The sequence below is a fragment of the Osmerus eperlanus genome, chromosome 10 (assembly GCF_963692335.1).
Source record: "Osmerus eperlanus chromosome 10, fOsmEpe2.1, whole genome shotgun sequence".
In the NCBI taxonomy this organism is placed as follows: domain Eukaryota; kingdom Metazoa; phylum Chordata; class Actinopteri; order Osmeriformes; family Osmeridae; genus Osmerus; species Osmerus eperlanus.
This window is the reverse complement of record NC_085027.1, coordinates 6,920,999-6,941,703: the sequence shown is the minus strand read 5'-3', so window position 1 is coordinate 6,941,703 and position 20,705 is coordinate 6,920,999. Positions and strand designations below refer to the sequence as shown.

Genomic DNA, 20,705 nt, shown 5'->3' with positions numbered 1-20,705 from the left:
ATGGCCATCGATGGCTTCCACCTCTATCTGCTCCTAGTCCTAGTCCGAGTCTTCAAGATCTATATCAGTAGATACCTGCTCAAACCTTGCCTGGTGGTATGGGGTGAGTTGCCCCTGCCACCTGATACCTGCTGGAATGAGCTGACCACAGGCCTGGGGATCAAACTGGTGCTGGTTTGTTAAAACGAAGTACTCTGTTGTACTTACTCGAGGCTTGACACAGGCACACAACAATGCTCAGCTGTATTGCTGTTGGTTCGCTGAAATGTAAACGTTTTCTCTAATAGTCATAAAGTTATCGCTATCGTTATCGCTTGGTAAACAATCACCTCAGCGGTAGCGGAAATGGCATAGCTGGCTAAGATTTTAGCGTAAGTACGTCATCACCTGTGTGCATATAGCCTATTTGTCTGAACAATAAAGTTGGCATGCCATTCATATACAAAGCATTACCATCTGCATCCAATAAAACATATATTTCTTACATCACTTCCATAATCTGTAGTGTATTAGTTTATTTTTAATTTTTTATTAATAATCTCCAAATAACAAACCAAGCATTATTCTTGTAAAGACAAAGTAGTAAAATAAAATTAAAATGTATAGAAAAAAATACATACAAATTAAATACATTAATTAATAAAAAGTTGAAGTAATTGTGAGTTTCAAAGCACTCTTCTTTTCTATGACTGAAATAAATCTTAAAATACATTATATTATGCCACAAAATGTTATGTATAACTGGGAGACCTAAAGGCCGGTTTCTCAAACTCGTCCAACATGGCAACACGGTGGGGAATATGTAGCTCTGGGAAAATTAGTCACGATTTTACCGTGGCTCTGAAAACACTCCCACCCGGAGATCACCAGGTAGCCTAAGTAAACCAGTGAAATGTCGACAGTAATCAAATATTTTGTTTCAAATTACACACACATATCGCTACGCTTTTTATCAGGCTAGTAGACCACAAACGTCCTAGCTAACTTATAATCAGGTTTAGCTTACAGTGCTATATGTCTGAGCCCACTTTCCGAGCTTTAAAAAAAGCTTAGACAATAGAAAATCTGTATGTGTTTGATTAATATATTGTTATATGCTAATCCATTCGGCCATATTGGTTTACTACCACCAATTGTATATACGTAGTTCAAAATGTTTTGGACTAGATTTAGCATGCTAAATTTAGCATGTCTAGCAATCTAGCATAAATACATCCTACCGTGTACCGTAAATGATAGAAAGTGTGCGCATTACACAAATTGGTTTCCAACTGTGCACAATTTGAAAAAATGTATCTCAGATTGTTGCTGTGGCAGCTCGTAAACTGCAGGACGCAAATGATTTTGCCAAGAAGCACAGCATCCCCACGGCCTATGGCAGCTATGATGAGCTGGCCAAGGATCCAGAAATTGGTCTGTCTTTTTCATCAATTTGGTTAACCCATTGACTCGACTAGTTGGTGTTATACCTTTCCCCTTTCCTCCCCATCCCCTGTGTGTGTGTATGCATGTGTGTAGATGTGGTCTATGTCGGAGTCATCCATCCCTACCACCTGAAGGTCAGCCAGATCTTCATGGAGGCCCAGAAGAATGTCCTATGTGAGAAGCCCCTGGCTATGAACAGCAGGGAGGTGCAGGAGATGGTGGCCTCTGCCAGGAGGAACAACGTGTTCCTCATGGAGGTGAGGTTGGACGGAGCATGTAGCCCCATTTGAATTAGATCCATTTAGATTAATGGTTGATTATCCATTTATTACAGCATGTAATCCTCAGAGTAATCTGACTGGGATCTTTCAGTCAGATTGAATCCCATAATTATGGATAATTACATCAGTGTGATGGTCCTCAAATGCCTTCGGGCAGGAATAGAAGGTGTGTGTGTGTATTTGCCCCATGTCTGTGAATGTGCTGTCTTCTTCAAGTGGTAGTCGTGTGTCTTACTGCAGTTATATTCTGAGCTTTGTCTCTTTGCCGTGCCTTGTGTGTGTGTCTAACCTGAGTGTTCTCTATCCCTCTTGTCTCGTCTTTTCTATGTGTGTGTGTGTGTGTGTCTCCTCCTCTCCCCAGGCTGTGTGGACCCGTTTCTTCCCTGCCTCTCTGCAGATCAGACGTGTGCTGGCGCAGGAGGAGCTGGGCGAGGTGAAGGTGGTGAGGGTGGACTTCGGGGCGGCCCTCATGCACGTCCCCCGGGCGGTGGAGAAGGAGCTGGGCGGGGGGGCCCTATTGGACATAGGCATTTACTGCTTGCAGTTCATCACTATGGTGTTTGGAGGGGAGAGGCCGGAGAGCATCCAGGCCACCGGGGTCTGCCTGGACACAGGTAGAGGAGGGGTAGGGGAGAGTGGGGGTGCAGCACTGGGGAACACGTCCAACGCAGTAGTATAGTCAAGGGTACTGAGATGGCTACAGTAGGAGTTGTACCCACTTATATTTTGATAAACTCACAGTATATATCCCCCTCTGGACCAATATACACACTGCTGTGGTACACACTTCACTTATAATCGCTATATACATTGGACCACTAGCACTGCAATAAGCCCACAAAAATGGGAATCAGTTGCTGGGTATATTTTGGGTCTTCAAAATAATGCTGAGTGTGGAGACTGGTTCAGGACTGGTGCTAACCTTGATGTTAATCTGGGATCAGGGTGTTACTGATTGCCATCGTTTCACTTTCAGCCTCCTCTCCCTGTAACATTTTAACTTAGAGTTTACAACAGTAAGCTTGTAAATGTGCAACCGTCACTAAGAACAATATGACATGTTTGGTTTCAATATGACGTGGCCTCATCGTAAACCCTGACATTGTTTAACCCAGGGCACTCATGGCAGCTGTGCTCAGATAAGGCTTCACCTGTCACCTCCTTTAGCTGCTTTAGGGCTGAAACGTTGCTCTTTTCTCATGATAATAAGTGCAGTTATCTTCCCAGATATCAAAACTCACCCTACCACTAGAAATGTGGAATTAGAGATCACTCAGTCATTCAACAACATCATTTGTTGGATGGATGGATTTTTGTTAGGTAGAGATAAAACAGGTTGATGCCCGTGGTACTCGCCATGACGATGGGTGTGTGTGTTTGCAGGTGTAGATGAGAGCATAGTGGTGACCCTGAAGTTCTCCAGGAGCAGACTGGCAGTCTTCACCTGCTCTGTAGCAGTGGACCTGCCCAACGATGCCCTCATAGTGGGCACCAAAGGAACTGTTAAGGTACTGTCACAACACATACAGATGGAACATATATGGAATATCCGTTAATCATAAGTAGCAGTAGAAGTGGCATGATTTAGGGCACATATAGGCATGTACAGTATGTTAATGTGTCTAGGTTCCTGCTCATATGTGGTGCCCAACATCGCTGGTGGTGAACGGGAAGGAGACCCAGTACCCAGTGCCAGAGCCCTACCTGCCCCTCAACTTCCTCAACAGCACGGGCATGCGGTACGAAGCGGAGGAGGTCCGCCAGTGCCTGCTCAAAGGTACTGGGACTGTACCCCTCATGTCCTGAAAAGGTTTTTTTTGTGTACTGCTATGTAACCTATTGCCAAACCCTCTCCTAAGGCACTATAGATACAGTATACACATACTATACAGTATATACACATACCTCTTATTTGTAGATTGAGTATTTTGTATCGGCAACCCACCTGTTTGTAGTTTAATTTCTGTTCACATTTCCTCTTATTTATCTTGTTGGCTGCAACCATGCATTTTCCCCTTGGGGATCAATGAAGTACCTATTACCACTGCTACTTCTATATTGTGTGAAGCTGCATCTTTCCTCCACCAGGTGGCAGCTCTGATATATCCTGAACACTGCACATATCTCACATACCTCATAGAATTCTTCCTCTATTGACATAGAACCGTTTGAAAAGTCAAATTTGTCTTTTCCTTTTCCCGTGCTTAAGGAAAGCTCTGAAGAGTATCTACTGTGTGATCTCACTCTGAACTGTCGTTGTGCACTGTGCATCTGCTATGTATATGTGCATTGGTTATCTACTGTGTGTATGTATGTGCATTTCCCCTGCAGGTCTGAAGGAGAGCCCAGGGATGACCCACTCAGACTCGCTGCTATTGGCTGAGGTGATGGATGAGGCCCGTCGGCAGGTGGGCGTGGTGTACAGCCAGGACCATCTGTAACCACCCCCACTCCTCCTGCTAGTCCCAAAACCTAACATCCCTGATTCAGTAAAATAATTCCATCAATATAGATAATGTCTTGACTGCAATTTAATATGACCATTTTACTGTTCCTTGGACCAACATGGCCCTTTGTTGAATCAGTAAGAATGTTGCCCCTAGCATTGATTGTACAGTACATACAAATGTTGGAGTAATGTAAACAGTTGGTCTCTCCTGAAATACAGCTTTATTAACATTGAACAAAAACATAACAGGAAACAGAAGGGTGCTCATATGCTTTTATTGGTAGAAGTTCAGTCATCGGTACACCAGATTGCTATATTACCCAGAACACACCTTATATCTTACACCTTGCCTGCCAACCCAATCAGAGAAGCAGGGGGCAATCAGACACACACACACACACAAACACACAGCTTGGCCACCGATAGACAGGAGGAAGAGAGCGGGTGGAGGAGGGAGGGAGAAGTGGGTGGAGGGGGCAGGGCTATGGGTACAACCACAACTAGAACAGCCCCTCCCAGTTCCCTTCAAAACTCCCATGAAAATGCTGCTTTCAAAGAGGTCATACACTTTACGGAACCATGTAGATTCCCCAACACACACAGTGGTTCTGAAGTGCCAACATTGAGATGTGACCCGCGATGCTAAAGAAATGGCGTGGGCTTTTCAACACTTTCTCTCACAAAACAAGCAAACAAACACAAAGTAACTGTCGTCAAATAACTAACACGGGAGATCCAACACTAGCATGTTCTCTGTGGCTAAACAAAATAGTAGTAGTATTGGATGCCCCGCAATCAAAATTCACTGCACCTTTCACAAAAAAAGTCAAGTACATATATAATACAGAATGTAACATTGTCTACAGTAGGGAGTGCAAGTTATAGAAACAGTTAATACATGTGCCAGGGAGAGCAGGACTACAGATAAACACAGCACTAACATGGAGCTGGCTTTGAGACAGGGCTTCCAGGGAGGCAGCATGCCCTAGGACACCGGCCCTCTGTTTAAGGTCGCTTCTAGATTGTTCTCTTCATAGACAATAAGGGGAGGGGAGAGGGAGTGTGTTTAGTGAACACTTTCTCTACAAGCTATAGCGAATCAGACTCTCTTTAAGGGCCTGCCTGTCCTTACCCCGCACCAAACAAGAACCACCAAGATGCACATGTAGAGGAGCCAGGCGGCTTTATGTTAGATGTTGAAGGTGTGTGGGTGTGTGTGGGTGTGTGTGTGTTTTTTGATGGAGTGATTAAATACCGAAGTTTTTTCCTCATCATTTTTTGAGAGGCCTACACCAGAGCTGGGTCAATGATTCAACAGCTACCATCACCGCCAATCAAGAGCCACAATCAACACCAACACTACCGCCGGTGTCGATGGGGAGGAGAGAGGGTGCAGGCGCTGCCTTTCTGCCTAGGCGTCTCAGCTGATGGGGATGAGTGTGTGAGCCCTGGGAGGAGGGGGAGGACTGTGGGGGGGGGGGCAGGCTGTGGGTGGAGGAAGAGAAGGAGGACAGTGGAGGTGATCTAGGGCACCAGGACCACGCGCATGGTGTTGGTGTAACCAGAGCCTGGGCGCCAGCCGGTCAGAACGATGACCACCTCTCCCTTCTTGAAGAAGCCTCGGGCCTTGCCTGGACAGGGGACGAAACGGGAACATTCAGATGCAGACGGGTGGAAGCTCGGTCCAGGACAGAATGTTGGGTTTGTACGCAGGCCTGATAAGAGGATGAGAGCCTCACCCATATCCATGGCGAAGTTGACGCGCATGTCCACGTCCTCGGCCCACACGTCGTGGGCGGCCTTGTTGTAGAGGACGGGGAAGATGCCCCGGTACAGGTGGGCCTGGCGGGCCGTCTGCCCGTTACGAGTCACGGCGATGATGGGAGCGCGGGGGCGGTACCGCGAGATCAGGTGGGCGGACCTACACACACACACACACACAGACCACGGGTCAGTTCTGACGTGGTTCTGACGTGTGGACCAACACCCTTGCTGCCTTTTGATGGAGCCTTGTGATTACAGGCGACAAGACGACTCATGTATACACACTTGTATGGAAAATAATAACTTGGACTGGATGAGTCATCCTGGTCATTAGGAAACAGTGGACATGCTGTAGACGTCCAAATATCACATTTTAAAAGTGCACACAAATGCATTTTAGAAGGTCTTGACACACCTTTTGAATTTAAGAGGGCAGCTGTAAGCTCAACTCTTATCAGGGTGACTCAGCTTGTGAGTAGGTCAGAACCCAAGCTGGTCACTTCACTGGATACACAACTCAATGAGCGGTTTAAAAATAGAATGTAAAAATGTCCCGGCCAAAGAGGGTCAGATGGTGTGTGAAGTGGACCAGAACATGGAAGCCAGCTTGCCTACAGGTCCAGTTCTGCAGGTTAGCGTCATGTTAATAACAAGACTTCTTGAAACATACCGAGCATCCTTTGTGTAAACAGATTGTAACATACAACAGCTGTTCAAGAATCACACGCACACACACACGCGACAACTGCATCAAGCCCCCAAATACTTCTAAGACCACTGCATTTCCCACACGCGCACACAAACATACAATCAAGGGACGTGGGGACATTCTCCACCATGCAAATCACATGACTGGGAGCAGGGGCAGAGCGGCGCCGGGCAGAGCAGCGCCGGGCAACGGGACGATTGGAGACTCAGATTGTACTTGGCGATGGCCTTACCTGCCGATCTCTCTCTTCCGGCCTCTCTGAGCCATCTTACCTGCCAGTCTTTGTCAGAGTGATGAGGGCACTGGCGCAGCACTTGAAGGAGGCCTCCACGGCGCCCACGGCAACGGCCTCGGAGGGGTCGTGAGTCAGTCGGGAGGAGCGGCGCAGCGCCTCAAACAGCTGCCTGTGGAAGGTGGCTGCCTCCGCCTCTCTGGCGATCTGAATGTGTGTGCATGTGTGTGAGGCGCCACGAGTGAGTGGGGGGGGGGATGGAGTCAAAGGGGAGGTCCACGCTCACACACACCACCCGTACACACACACACCTGAGGGGAAGAGCAAACACCGAGCCTGGCTATCCTGCTTCCAATGCCATTTGGAGAAGGAGTGGTGGCAAACCTGCCAGACTAACTCTGCCTTATCAGATCAGCCTATCCCCCCCCCCCCCCCCCCCCCGATGTAGACCTACAAGATCCTATCACACCACCAGAAACCTCCTGATGGCCGGGCCCAGAAGCAGGTGGAGGTGTTTGCTGCAGCCGTCCCAGGTGCTTCCTGTCTGTCCCTCCCTACGCTGTCCGGATCTCCTCACCCCCCCCCCGCCCCCCCTCACCCCCCCCAGCCTGGCCACAGCTCCGTCCTCCTGGTGCCTACCTGCCAGACCCTGTGAGCACAATGAATGCAGAGGACAAGATCTTAAAGGAGGCCTCCACGGCGCCAATGGCGATTGCCTCGGCCGGGTCGGTGGAGTGCGGGGTGACGCGGCGCAGGTTCTCGAACACCTGCCGGTGGAACATGGCCGCCTCGGCCTCGCGGGCGATCTGCCCCGCAGGCCCGGACGAGGAGGAGCAGCATGAGCAGGAAGAGGAGGAGGAGAAGGAGGACAAGATGCACCACAAAGACCCACAGACAGATGAGGAGACAGGAAGGCAAGAGGGGGAAAAGGGAGAGGACAGTGGAGGAGAAAAAGGAGGAGGGACGGAAGAGATGGAGGAGAGAAAGTGGACAGGGGTTTATTTAGTATAGTTAGTGAGACAAAAACAAAACATCTACGTTAAAACAAACCCAAAAAGGCTCCCCCCTCCCCCCCCCCCCCAATCATAGCCAATCCATTAAGCCATGACTGCAATAACACAACACAACACAGCCCTTGTTAAAAACTCACAAGTAACCTACATTCCAAAATGTCTCCCTCGTCATTCGGGCAACTCAACAGCTGGAATGTCATTCTCTAAACTGACTGGAGTTGATTCAAACTAGATGGCTGCCAAAGCTGGTTTTCCAAACAGAGCAGGTCGCTGGAGCCAGTCTGAGTAACACATGCACGTCTCACAGCCAGAGGTGAAAATGAGGCCAGGTCAAAAGTTCTCTAATAATATAGAACAGCTTTTCCATTGTTGTATAAAAGTTTAGAAAGATTAAGTAAATGCAAGTCATGCAAGTCCAATCCAAGACGTCCAAAGTGTGAACCGAGGGTCAAGTGAGACAGTACACACAGAAGACAGTGGCTGGGTAAAGGCAGGTTAGAGGGGAGGGTCAGTAGGCTGCAGTGACTGTGACGTTAGTCCACATGTAGGACAGAAAAGGTGTTAGCTTAATCACACCACGGTGCGGTTTGTCTTCAACACACTGGGAAGAACACCAGAGGGCAATGCAGTGCAACAAAGGCAATATACGGAAAATGTGTTATGCAACTCTGTGTGTGAGTGTGTGTGCTGCATGCTCCGAGGCAGGATGCTGTGTGTGTGTGTGTGTGTGTGTGTGTATGCTGCATTCTCCGAGGCAGGATGTTGCGAGACTGCCGAGTCACTCAGTGCATCTCCCAAAGGGAGACAGAAACAGAGGCAGGAGAGCGAGGCAAGCGGGAGGACAGCAGAGGTTAGCCTGCTAGACAGACGTGGCCTGAGGAGGGAGGAAGGAGGCAGGAGTGGCTGGGTCATTCATCCCTGCGTGAGCTCCAGGTCAGATCTGTTACAGCCATGAGCTTCTGCTGCTACCCACACCATCATTTTGAAACCCTTTATTACATCGACTCAATGAGCTTTCGCTGACCCTGACCAACACACAAGGATGAGCAATTACAAAAACACAATAGAACAGTTACGTGAATGGTTAATGATCACAGTGTAACAACCAGCAGACCCACAGCTCAGGACCATCATTCTGCTTGTGGAACTGAGGTCACGACTAGAGGTCATGTGAGGGCCATATATTAGGGCCTTTACCTACAATAATAGGACCTAACCAACCTAGAACTGTTCCCACACTCATTTAAATACTTTTACTTCAAAACACTAGATCCAGTCTACACAAGGCCAGCGGTGGTGCAGGTGTCAGCTCTCTTATGGACTCACCATGTGCTGTGTGCGCACGGCCTCCAGGGGATAGTCTCCCTTGGCGGTCTCTCCGCTCAGCATGATGCAGTCGGCCCCGTCCAGCACGGCGTTGGCCACGTCGCTGCCCTCGGCACGCGTGGGGCGGGGCTTCTTGATCATGCTCTCCAACATCTGCGGGTGGATTGATCGATGTTGACAAAAAAAAAAGACACAAGAATTTGAAATGGTCCTGACAGGGTAACGGCGGCGAGCTGACCTGTGTGGCGCAGGTGATTGGCTTGCCGGCTCTGTTGCAGCGGCCAATCATCATTTTCTGGGCCAGGAAGACCTTCTCTGTGGGGATCTCAATTCCCAAGTCGCCACGGGCGACCATGATGCCATCGCTGGCCTCCATGATCTCGTCAAACCTGAATTATGGGATGGGGAGAAGAAAGGAATCAGACATATGTGAAACTGAGCCATGCACACACACACTCTCTCTCTCTCTCTCCCCCCTCTCTCCAACCCCCTCTCACCTGCGCACGCCCTCGTGGTTCTCCAGCTTGCTGATGATCTTGATGTCCTTGCCCTTCTCCCCCAGCACGGCGCGCACCGCGTGCACGTCGGCCGCCTTGCGGATGAAGGAGGCGAACACCATGTCCACGCCCTGCTCCACGCCAAACTGCAGGTCAGAGATGTCCTTCTCGGAGACGGCCGGCAGGTCCACGGCCGCGCCCGGCAGGTTGACGCCCTTCTTGCTGCCCAGGGTGCCGCCGTTCTCAATCTCACACATGAGGAAGTCAGAGCCTGGATCGCCATGGCGATGAGAGCGAGGAACAGGAGAAGGTAAACGTTAACAATTGACGGCACATTTTACCATCAACGCTCAAGCTGCCATGCATCCTTACAAACGCATCCTCCTTCCATCGCTCAATTTGAACCGTCAAAGTCAAGGGTCAGACGTGACTAACACTAGACGGATCGCGTCATCAGCCCCTGGAAAGGACAGGAAGAAAGGAGGCAGACATGGTCGCGCCACCACTCACCGATCTCTTTGACCTGGAGGGACATGAGGCCGTCGTCGATGTAGATCTTGCTGCCGTGCTCCACCACGTTGGTGATGTTCTTGTAGTCCAGCCACAGGGTCTCGTCATCACAGTTCTCCTGGTAGGCGTCGTCCAGGGTCAGCTTGATCATGTGACCCTTCTTCAGCTCCACCTCCGCTTCGCCGCTCTGGGGACGGGCAGGGCGGGGAGAGGGGGAGGGAATGGGGAAGAGAAGGGGTAGACTGGTTTAGGAACACGGATCACAAACAAACAGATCAAAAGAACAACAAAGGCCAGGTCTAGAAAAGGCAGATAGATTGTTGCTGACAAGAAACACTATGCTAATATCCTAAGCACATATGTTTAATAACAACACACGACAAGCAGTAAAATAGACTAGTGTATGGTGTAGGTCAAGTATGCTTCAAGGCTGAGTACCGAAAGATGCACAGGAAAAACGTCTAAGAAATGTTGTGTGGTAATGTTTAGGGAAACCATCAGACGGGGAAGGCCAGCTCCTGGGCAGACGTACCCCCTTGATGAGTCCTGTCCTGATCTCGGGGCCCTTGGTGTCCAGGGCGATGGCCACGGGCCGGTAGTGGATGCTGCCGGGCTCAAAGCTCTCGCAGGCTTCGCGCACATTCTTGATGGTCTGACAGTGGTACTGGGGGGAGGGGAGGACAGCACACCTCAGTGACACACACACACACACACACACACATGCTACCTGGGTAGGATGAAAAAGCTTCCACTAACAGAGCCATGGCTAGGGTCAGGCTAACAGTTAACCCTTGCTGTCTTTTCTAGTCCAACTCAAAAGGGAGATGGGGTTAGCAAGGAAAACATGCATGGACGTGCAAACCCCCTGTTGGGATGCTTGGCCTGGCTGTGGGCACTGTAGGTGTGGGAAGTCACGCAACGCTGTGTTATCGTCAGCTGGTGTTGATTACGTAGAGGTCGAACAGGAGATAAGGTGCAGTCACACCTGGTGACAGTGGTAAACCTGTGGGACGTGTGTTTAGACAACCATGTCTGGGTCAATAGAACGCTTGCACTAGGCAAAAATTCAGCAATTCAGTCCGTTCAAGGATTATATAATTAAAAAACAAAACAAATGACTTGCATATAAAAGGTCACATGTAAAGAAAGACACTGAACGAGAGAGTATGCATCTGCTACTTGGTACGGCTCAATAACATTATCTTTAAGGGATAAAGGCAAAACAGGCTAGACAGTCAACAGTAAACTAGAGTACCCTGTGGTAAACGCCCTGAGGTCAGATAAGATGTGGTGTACAGGAGTCAACCTGCACATCTACTTAACTCTGAGCACTCCGAAAAGTTAGTCATTCCTAGGCAGTTGGCAAAAGTTCACTGGAGATAGCAGTCCTTAAGACGGAGGCTTTTTTTGCTGTTGCTAGCTATCTACACTATTTAGCGTAGTCCCTGGAGATTGTTGCCACACAGAATACCTGGAATACCACACTTAAGCATGTAACCAGAACGGTCTGCAGACATTAAGAGCCAGGTAATCAAGGTTTTACTGCACTATAATGTGGCCACAGCTTCAAATGCAACATTTTGGATGGCTTCCTAGATATCTGCAATGAGCAACTTCTCTAATCTTTTATAGGCAACCTCCTAGTATGTTGTTGTGGTTAGCTTCCTAGAATATAGAAGAAAAAGAGGGTGAGCCAAGTGTGTCGGCCTGGAGGACCTCCCACTGGATGTGTATGTATGTGTGAGTGTGTGTGTGAGACAGTGGGACTCCTGTTTGTCTGCCTAGCAGGCAAATAAGGCCAGGGGAAGAAGAAACGGTATTTATATAGAGGCCCACAAGCTAAACCCAGCCTAGATCAGGTTACGTCTTCACCCCCTCAAATATGAAGTGCCCTCACCTGACTGCTATCTCTCCTCTACACACCCTGCTTGGCATGCACTCAGGCTAACCCTGTCACCTTCTGATAGCACTGGCTTATTGACATGAAACTGAAATGAGTAGGAGGGTGAGATTGTGGAGTGGTAATAAACCCTGGGTGTGGGTCATGTGACGGATCAGAGGGTTGACAGGGCTGGGTGTGTGTGCCCACCTCGTGGGAGCCATGGGAGAAGTTCATACGAGCGATGTTCATTCCAGACTTGATCATCTCCTTGAGCATGTCCACAGAGCGGGAGGCTGGTCCTGGGGGGGGGGGTGAGGGGGCTGGGTTAGCACCAGTGGTCAAGACAATGTCGAAACAAACTTGGCTGTATACTGTATGTATGCGGTGTGAGTGTGTGTGTATGAAGGTGTGTGTGTGTGTGTGTGTGTGCTACTGACCTATGGTGCAGATGATGCCAGTGTTGCGTGCGGTGGTGGGCTCAGAGTCGATGTCCAGCAGGCACATGTGCTCCAGGAAGGTGTCGGCCATGGCAGCGCCAAGCTGCTGCGTCTGGATGAAGGCGGAGCCCATGTCTAGAGACTTGGTCTGAGGCATGCTGGGAAGTGGTGCGGCTGGGTAGGTCCTGGAGGGAGAGGAGGAAGAGGCCGGTGAGAAGGAGGAATCAAAAAGAGGAGGAGGGAGCAAGGATAAAGGGGATGAAAAAGAGGAACTGGAGGAGAGACAAACAGTTCATTAGCCAGAGGATCTGACCAGGTCACTGGCATTCAAGGACAATGGATCGACTGATTGGATTCCCAGAATTCAGCATCACATGCACTAGATGGCTGGCCACAGATGAGGATGCCAGCTAGCCAGCAGGGTGCCTAGTGATCCATCCACACCAAAATCACATCATTGCACAAAAGCACCATCTTGTAGCAATGACTGATATCGTGTAGATTCTTCCTGTGCAGAAAGATAAAACAGGAAGTAGCGTCTCCTAAATTAGAGTGCTTGCTTCTACATCTACTCAAGAGTCAGACATTAACCAAGACCTGGGGGCACAATACAGCGACGTGTTGAGGCGGTTCTATTCCATAGTCCTGTATGATAGTGACGTACAACAGAAGCAGCCTACAGCTGCAGCGCACTGAACTGCTAGAAAGGCATTGTACATTCTGTTCCACCACCTCCTCCACCACCACCTTCTTTCCTCATCCATCCCAATGAGTCACCCATGGCAACAGGGCCACACAGCCCACCAGCCTGGCACAGTCTCATCACATCCTCCACACCAGCGGTACATCCCCATCAAAGGAGGGACATGGTACAGACTATATATAGTAATGACACACAAGAGACATTGCCCCTGGTTTCCTGTGTGAAATCTGTCACACTGTAACAAGATGTATGACAGGCTTGAACAAACAGTCAGTGAGGTGGGTCTGTTTGTTTAAGGTGCAGCTGCACCCCACAGGGAGGAGTGGAGCTATGCGCTACATCATGAGAGGGGCTACTTGTGGCCGTGTCCTGTCTGGGTTACATAATACAGTAGCAGTGGGATGATAGGCCAGGATTGCCAACTATGGCTACCTGGATGAGGGGAGATCGGGAGACACACACACACACACACACACACTTCTATAATTCTACTGCCAATATTTCAGACCCATGAAGGAATTTCTCCTTAATTAGTGCTGCGATAATGAAGATCTCATGTTATGCAGCCAATCTAGCTCTGCCCATCACATACAAAAGAAGTAAATGCAGGACGACAGGAATCCCAGGCTGTTAAGACCACTAGGCTCATTCAGACAGCAACGGCTCAGTGGAGGGACGTCTCTCTCTGTGTCTCTCCCCCAGTCTCTCTCCCTCACAGTCTCTCTACCTCCCTCTCTCCCACAGTCTGCCCAGAGCTGTACGTGAGCACACTCACATCTTGCCTTTCCACTGTGAGCATGCTCTTCCCTCACGTGCTCTTCCCTCACGTAACCACCACCGCCCCCCCCAACCCTAACCCCTCCATTTTAACAAGCAACTCTGTTACAGGTCTGTTTGTATTAACTGGTCATCCACACAGTCATGAGTTGCATCTTGTGTTCAAGGTGCAAAAACATGCAATAAATCATCCAAAGTTCCATGCTGAGACAATGCTTTTTCTACTCATCACAGCCTTCCACTTAATAGTTCAACTCCTCTGCAATCAAACATGAAAGCTTTGTTATTGCACCCACGTGAGGGAGCGAGTCCTGATATGACCCTAACGTGTTACTTGAGGAAAGCCCCGCCCCAGCCCCCCCTCCCCTGAGCTATAAACACCCCAGAGATGATGGCCATGCAACAGGTGCGCCTGTTTGAGGGCCAGGGGGGTTCCCTGCCAGTTCTGTCTCATTGCCTGACACCATGATATGCATCCACATGCAGAGACATGCTATGCTGGAGGTTGATCTGGGCTAGCCAGATGCTAGTCACGAGAAGGGCAGAGCAACAGCAGCGATAATAAACCTGCGTCACAGACAACTTTAGCTCTTACCGCCGTCTTAATCCCCTGCAATCCCTTTAGCGATAAACACAGCCTTTCACTGCAACTGTATATGCTGGCTCTTCCGCTACTACATCTTCTTAGTGCTATTCCTGACTATTACCCTCACCACCACATACTACCATCCTCCTCTATTCTAATCTTTCTTCACTCTGTGGCCTACTAATGCTTCCCAATACCGTTCTTTCATTCCATCACCGTCTCATCCCTTTTAACAGGCCCACACCGCAATGCCGCCTGAATAAACTGGGTCGCCAAAAGCAGCCAGGTGGCAGTGACACGACATCCTACTCCCAGCCGCCATGACGGCGCGGTGCGGTAATCCGACACCGCTGACCGAGAAAAGCCCCCCGTCTCACTCTCCCCAGGCCTACGACGCTCATTCAAGTTCTCTCGACCTTGACGACGTCCGGTTTTCCGTACGTACCACCGGGGGGTCTTCAACTTCCTCCTGGGGATGAAGAGGCAGGTGGCGGCCACAGACCTCCAGAGGAACCCCAGGGTGGGAGGGGAAGAGCCTCTGGTCCCACAAAGCACACCAGCAGTAGCCGCCGCAGCAGCAGAAGAAGAAAAGGCAGGTGCAGAAGAAAGAGAAAACGAGGAGGAGGAAGAAGAGAACGCTGTAGCAGAGAGAGCAGCAGTGCTATGTTCACAGGCATGGACTCCCGCTTGGGTGAGCCTAGCGCCTACGCAGGACCCCACCGAGGGCTCAGCAGGACCAAATCCTCTTCCCCTTAACGGGGATGAACGGCACGCAGAGCCAGGCCTGTGTCCGGTGAGCTGGCACCATGTCCTGACACCACGGAAATACATGACGCGTAAAGAGCCGACGGCGGTAGACCACGGCACACCACAAGCATGTTCTGCCACTTGTAGGTCATACTAACGGTCATAAGCCCCCCCCCCCCCCCCGGCTTCCGCATAGATGACGGGGACTATGGCTATTTATACCCTACATGTGTGTAGGGGCTGAGGATGCCAGAGTACACTGCGTAGCCAACATGCGTGGGGGTATACCGTGGTAGTGTTAACCATAACTCATGTTAACTATATGGGTGTTGGCAGGTGAGACTAGCGCACAAGGACTTTGCTGCATACTCAGCACAGCAGGGCCCACGTCACAGAAGGCCGCATAGCGTTACTCAGCAGACTGCTCGGCCCACTGGGCGACGTGTGAGAGACCTCCGCGGCATTACAGCTGCAGTTTAGCTCCAAACTATCACGGCAAGTCAGGGCCATGAGCATGCACAGTCATATCACTGTGTGGGAGTTTGACCTCTTCAGTCTCTTGTTCAACATGGTTATCGTTAGCCTACATTGTTTTCCCAAGCCAACCCTTAATAAGGGGTAGTTTTGGCAGTTGGAGTATGAAAATGAGTCAGAGGTCATCTTTCCCCCTATGGGGTGTATGGTGTCTTTTCAGAAAGGCTTTGGTCACACGAAAGCAAACATAATGGCAGCAGCATGGTGAGGAGAGGCAGAGTAATTATTCAAACATTCAGTTTCACTATACTGCTGGATTACAGCAAACGTTCAGTCTACTGCAGGTTTTTGAAACTACGGAATGTTCCGGCAGGAAACGAGACAATGGTGACAACATACTGGAAGATGACTCAAGACATTGTGAATTCTAAAATGGGTTTGCTCACAAGTACTGCATTAGCCCACTATCAAATAGGCCCAGTTTATACCCTACACTAAAAAAAATCCTACACGACAGGTTAGCCGTCTCTTTTTCTACACAGAGGCCTATTCTACACCCTGACTAAAATAGCAGCAAGCTAGGCTCTCTCGATACCATGACCCTACTAATGCTTAAAGCCCTGTGCCTGGCTGGCTTGTATTTCCTCCTGCGTGGGGCTCTAGTCCAGAAGCAGCCATTACACAACAGCCTCTCCAGACTTGTATGATAGCCAGAACAGAGGAATACTGATCTAATGCTCCATCTAACATCTATAAGCCACTCATCAGTCTGCTGGCTAAACAATAAGCTCTACAATTTGGAATCAAGATAAGTTGAACATGTTTTCCAGTGCTTTCAATTAGACTTGGTTTGAAACGAATTTGAATGAGTACTGGAGTATTATGGGAAAACGATATTACCACACAATATGTGATTAGATAAACAGATAGAATCGGTGTGTTTCGTTGACAGTCAATATAGAATGGGGATTCTGACACAGGAAGCTGCACTGAAATTCAGCTGCAGTGTCAGTGGCTTCGTGTGGGGAGACGCCGCTGCAGCACGTACCTGCAGAAGACCGATCTGGGTACTAATTACTCCAGAACATGCGCAAACATTTTGTTGGGCGAAAATGGTGCCGTCCGTGTGTATACAAGCCATATGCCTTGCATTTTCAAACGCACAATGCACAAATGTAATTTCTTCAGGATAGTATTGATTTAAAGCAAATCGTTCCAATTTGCAGTACGAAGAACCCTGTATGTGCTTGTTAGTTTGCATCGTACCGTGAGTTTGATGCGCCTCAAGTTAGGTTTTCCAGTGTGCGTCATCTTTTAACAAACCACAGACATCACGAGCAAAAAACTGGCCAATGGAATGCCATGTACATCACGCAACCACACCCACCACGGGAGACAGCAGGAAGAAGTGGTTGTCTAGCTAGGCTAGTGATAACTTTATACTTGAAAACGCCATGCACCAGTAGTTTTAACTACCGACTAACCAAACTATTTAGTGATTCGGTCCTGTTCAAACACAGAAATATAGATACTAACGTAGTTTCCGCATCAAATTCCCCCTTATATTTCCTGTATCAAATCCAAATTATATAACGTAGTCAGCTTGTGAACGATTTTTTTGTCCGTCAATATAGATAGCTCTAGCTGTACAGTAACTCCGTAGAGATCGCTCGGTTTAAACCACTTAACTAGCTAACTATTAGTCATTTCGCTTACAATAAGCCTGATAAACGGATAGAGCTCTTCTGAACTTGAAGCACAATGGTATCAGCTTTAAAGATACCACTGCTGAATGCTCAATATGTAAGCAAAATACCTTGTTCTTTCCATTACCAAGCTACAGCTCTCGTGATGATACTCACCTTATCTCGTTGAACAACTGCTAGGACTGGTGATGCACGACTGTAGATCCAGCAGCTCAAGGTGATCTCACTAACTTACCGGAACTACTTTTGTAGGATACATATCCATCCGAGGCACTACCCCAATAAAATAGGTCGCCAAGAACAATATCACGATCTTATTGTTTGAGGAAGCGTACAATTATTTTATTGTTCTTTTAAATCATTTCTAGCACTTTTTAAGGTTTATTTATTAGATGTATTTATTTGATAATTTCTAAGACTCGTATGAAAGGGAAGGTTACATTGCAAACGTGGGGTAACTTCTGTATTCACCAGAACCAATCAGAATACTTGAAAGCATCTCTGGAGCATGGGGCCGACATGTGATCAAAGGATGCGGTAGAAATTCTTAAACAATTGACGAATAGATTTCTACAGGTTGAAATAACTCAGCATTTCAACAATAAAGTGCAATATAATAAGGTTCCATAATGACAAATTAGTGTTATGATGTTGGAACATACAATAAATGAGTCAATTGAGACGCAGAAAGATGCACGTACGTCCTTGGTGGCGCGGTGCTTCATGGGATGCATCATATAACATCCACTTGTACTGAAACTAACTCCTTTGAAGAAATCAATAACTTGTCTACCTAGTAGTCTATATTAGTCAGTGCTGTTAGCCCACCAAAAAAAACTAATGTAGTAATTCTCAAATGTTCAAATATTTTCACCTTATACCCACTCGATTTTTAAGCAATAATAACGTGTCTCTTTAAAGGGCTCGGAAAATCAAAAATATGCAATAATCAAGTTAGCTGCTAAGTATAAGAGCTACTCGGTGGTCGAACGGTGAAATCAGAGGATGGTCAGTGGCGCCCTCGAGTGTCCATACGGGATAATTACTATGCGTGGGAAGCATTGTCAAAACAGTTTGGAAATAATATTTTGCTCAGATCAACCAATTATATTTAATGCTGATCTCTATTAATTTAATACAATTAGGACTATTTAATATCGAATCGATTAAAAGCATAATTTAACAAGTCAGTATTTCGACATAATTTTTTGTACAAGACAATGCTAATTACTGTTAACTATAATTCTCAGTAAAAGAAAATTAATGTATTAATTTTATGAGGATTTTTCTTATTTATTTAAATTTAGCTAAAGTTATTTTATTCAACTTTTCATCCAAAATAACATTCAAATCTTCTGTGCTATGCATGGTGTCAACCAGCATGATTAATTCTGCTGATTGTGATAATCAGCTCTGTTCAAGGGAGCTGATGGACTCAACCCTTCACACAGACACACATAAGGGCACCATGCATCTCAAACATCTCAACTCAGCTCTGTCCTTTCAATTTGCATTTGCACTTACAGAAAAACCTTCAAAGTGATAACCCACCATAGATGTAGTGCCCCAACCTTCCAATTCAAAGTGATTATAGTTGATATCCCCCCCACACCTACACAACCACACACCCGGTGCTGTAGAAACATCTCTCCCTGTCCCCTCCCTCCCTCCCCCGGCTGGGCCTCTCACCTATTCTCTATGGTGTTTCTGCTGCTGCTGCCACTGCCCATGTTGGTGTTTCACTGGCACTGCCAAGCTGTGCTGGTGTCCTCTGCACAGCTCCGCTGCCCCAGACCAATAGACACACCTGCTCAGGTGAGGGACAGACCTGCAATCCAATCACCCTAGCCTCAGGCCATGCCCCTGGTTTTCACGCTGTGTTAATGCGTCCTAACCCCCCCCCCCCACACACACACACACACACACACACACACACACACTTTATTCTCTCCCTTCATCCTTTAGCTAGTTAGCCATGAGGGACAGTAAGATACACCCTTGTTATATCCTCAGCCAAATCCCCATGGATGCATACCTGCTGGATTAACCACTGTCCTGCTATAAATAACAGGATGTGACACAACTGGTATGCTGTAACTGTGTGATAATAAGTTGCTCTGTGAAATGTGTGTATCATCTTTGAATGTCCATCTCAATCCTAGAAACACTTCCATTTGTGTTGCTATGGTGCAAAGGGACATGCTCTGCTTGCTAGAATTGTGTGGATATCACAAAAATGGCAACTCCCACTGTATTTCACCAAGTCTCTCAATCCTTCCTGGCTCTCCTTTGTGAAGGCACCAGTCCACACTGTCCAATGCTCTACAGCTGAGCTGACACAATCATACTGGTGTGACACAGATGGTTTATTAAAACAGGAGCACTGAATTTGTCCTAAGGGTGGGAATCTCCACCAGGGTCACTGCCATATGTCTGGCCTTTGGAAAGCCTGCCTTAACACATTAGAGAAGGTCTTCTACCGTGAACCGACACAGCCTAGCAATGAACAGGCAGTTCTATTTCCTGTGTCTAATCTGCCCAGCCCACAGCTCACTGCTTACTGGGAGCTAACCAGGGTAAACACAGATTAACACAGTAGCATATCACCTAATGGCCCTCGAGATAGTTATGTTTCATTGCCTTCTGTCATCCTTGAAAGGATCTCAGAACATAAAGTGATTGGGTTGGGCACTGAATCATCTACCAAGCTGCAGCCAATCCAGGCATGCCATATGAGAGATCTGGAAGGGAGGAATGTTTGGATATTCTCAACAGGGTCCTTTAGACCCTTTAATCTCTAACCTTACCCTTCACTATGGATTGTTCTCTGGCTCAGATAAACTATGTAACAATGTATTAAAGACAAATTCATATTTAACATGTAATCAAATGTGTTAATATAATATAATGTCCCATAATATCTAAGAGGTGAATATCATGTTAATGAATACATGTAAATATCATACATATATATATCTATAATACATGTCGCACATACATTTTACACAAACCAACATAAAAACACGCCCTCACATGCACACATATTAAAAGAACTGCCATTTTCCTCTCTTTTTTTCCCTCTCTCTCCCTCATCCCCCTCAGCAGCAATGCAGTCAGCTGCAGATCACATGACCATCTTCTGGCTCCGACTGAGCATGCTCGGCCCCCTCAGTGTTGTCAGGCAAAA

General features: G+C 47.9%; 2 protein-coding genes across 5 annotated transcripts; one reads left to right on the top strand and one right to left on the bottom strand.

Annotated features, from left to right (window-relative positions):
• The first annotated feature begins 757 nt into the window (after positions 1-757).
• On the top strand, positions 758-4,963 carry dhdh.2 (dihydrodiol dehydrogenase, tandem duplicate 2). The gene is made up of 7 exons (XM_062472028.1): positions 758-870; positions 1,302-1,413; positions 1,519-1,682; positions 2,068-2,320; positions 3,090-3,214; positions 3,333-3,483; positions 4,038-4,963. The coding sequence occupies exons 1-7, from the start codon at positions 781-783 to the stop codon at positions 4,145-4,147; spliced, it is 1,005 nt and encodes a 334-aa protein (XP_062328012.1). The 5' UTR covers positions 758-780; the 3' UTR covers positions 4,148-4,963.
• On the bottom strand, positions 4,415-19,263 carry pkma (pyruvate kinase M1/2a). Of its 4 annotated transcripts, none has more exons than XM_062472026.1 (11): positions 19,208-19,263; positions 12,526-12,710; positions 12,296-12,387; positions 10,739-10,870; positions 10,207-10,393; positions 9,697-9,967; positions 9,438-9,588; positions 9,200-9,352; positions 7,500-7,666; positions 5,895-6,076; positions 4,415-5,786 (listed from the first exon to the last, which is right to left on the bottom strand). In XM_062472026.1, the coding sequence occupies exons 1-11, from the start codon at positions 19,246-19,248 to the stop codon at positions 5,680-5,682; spliced, it is 1,668 nt and encodes a 555-aa protein (XP_062328010.1). In that variant the 5' UTR covers positions 19,249-19,263; the 3' UTR covers positions 4,415-5,679. The 4 variants fall into 4 exon arrangements, with proteins under 4 accessions (XP_062328010.1, XP_062328011.1, XP_062328008.1 ...); XM_062472027.1 differs by lacking the exon at positions 19,208-19,263 and adding an exon at positions 17,675-17,814; XM_062472024.1 differs by lacking the exon at positions 19,208-19,263 and adding an exon at positions 15,037-15,437.
• Positions 19,264-20,705: the final 1,442 nt, after the last annotated feature.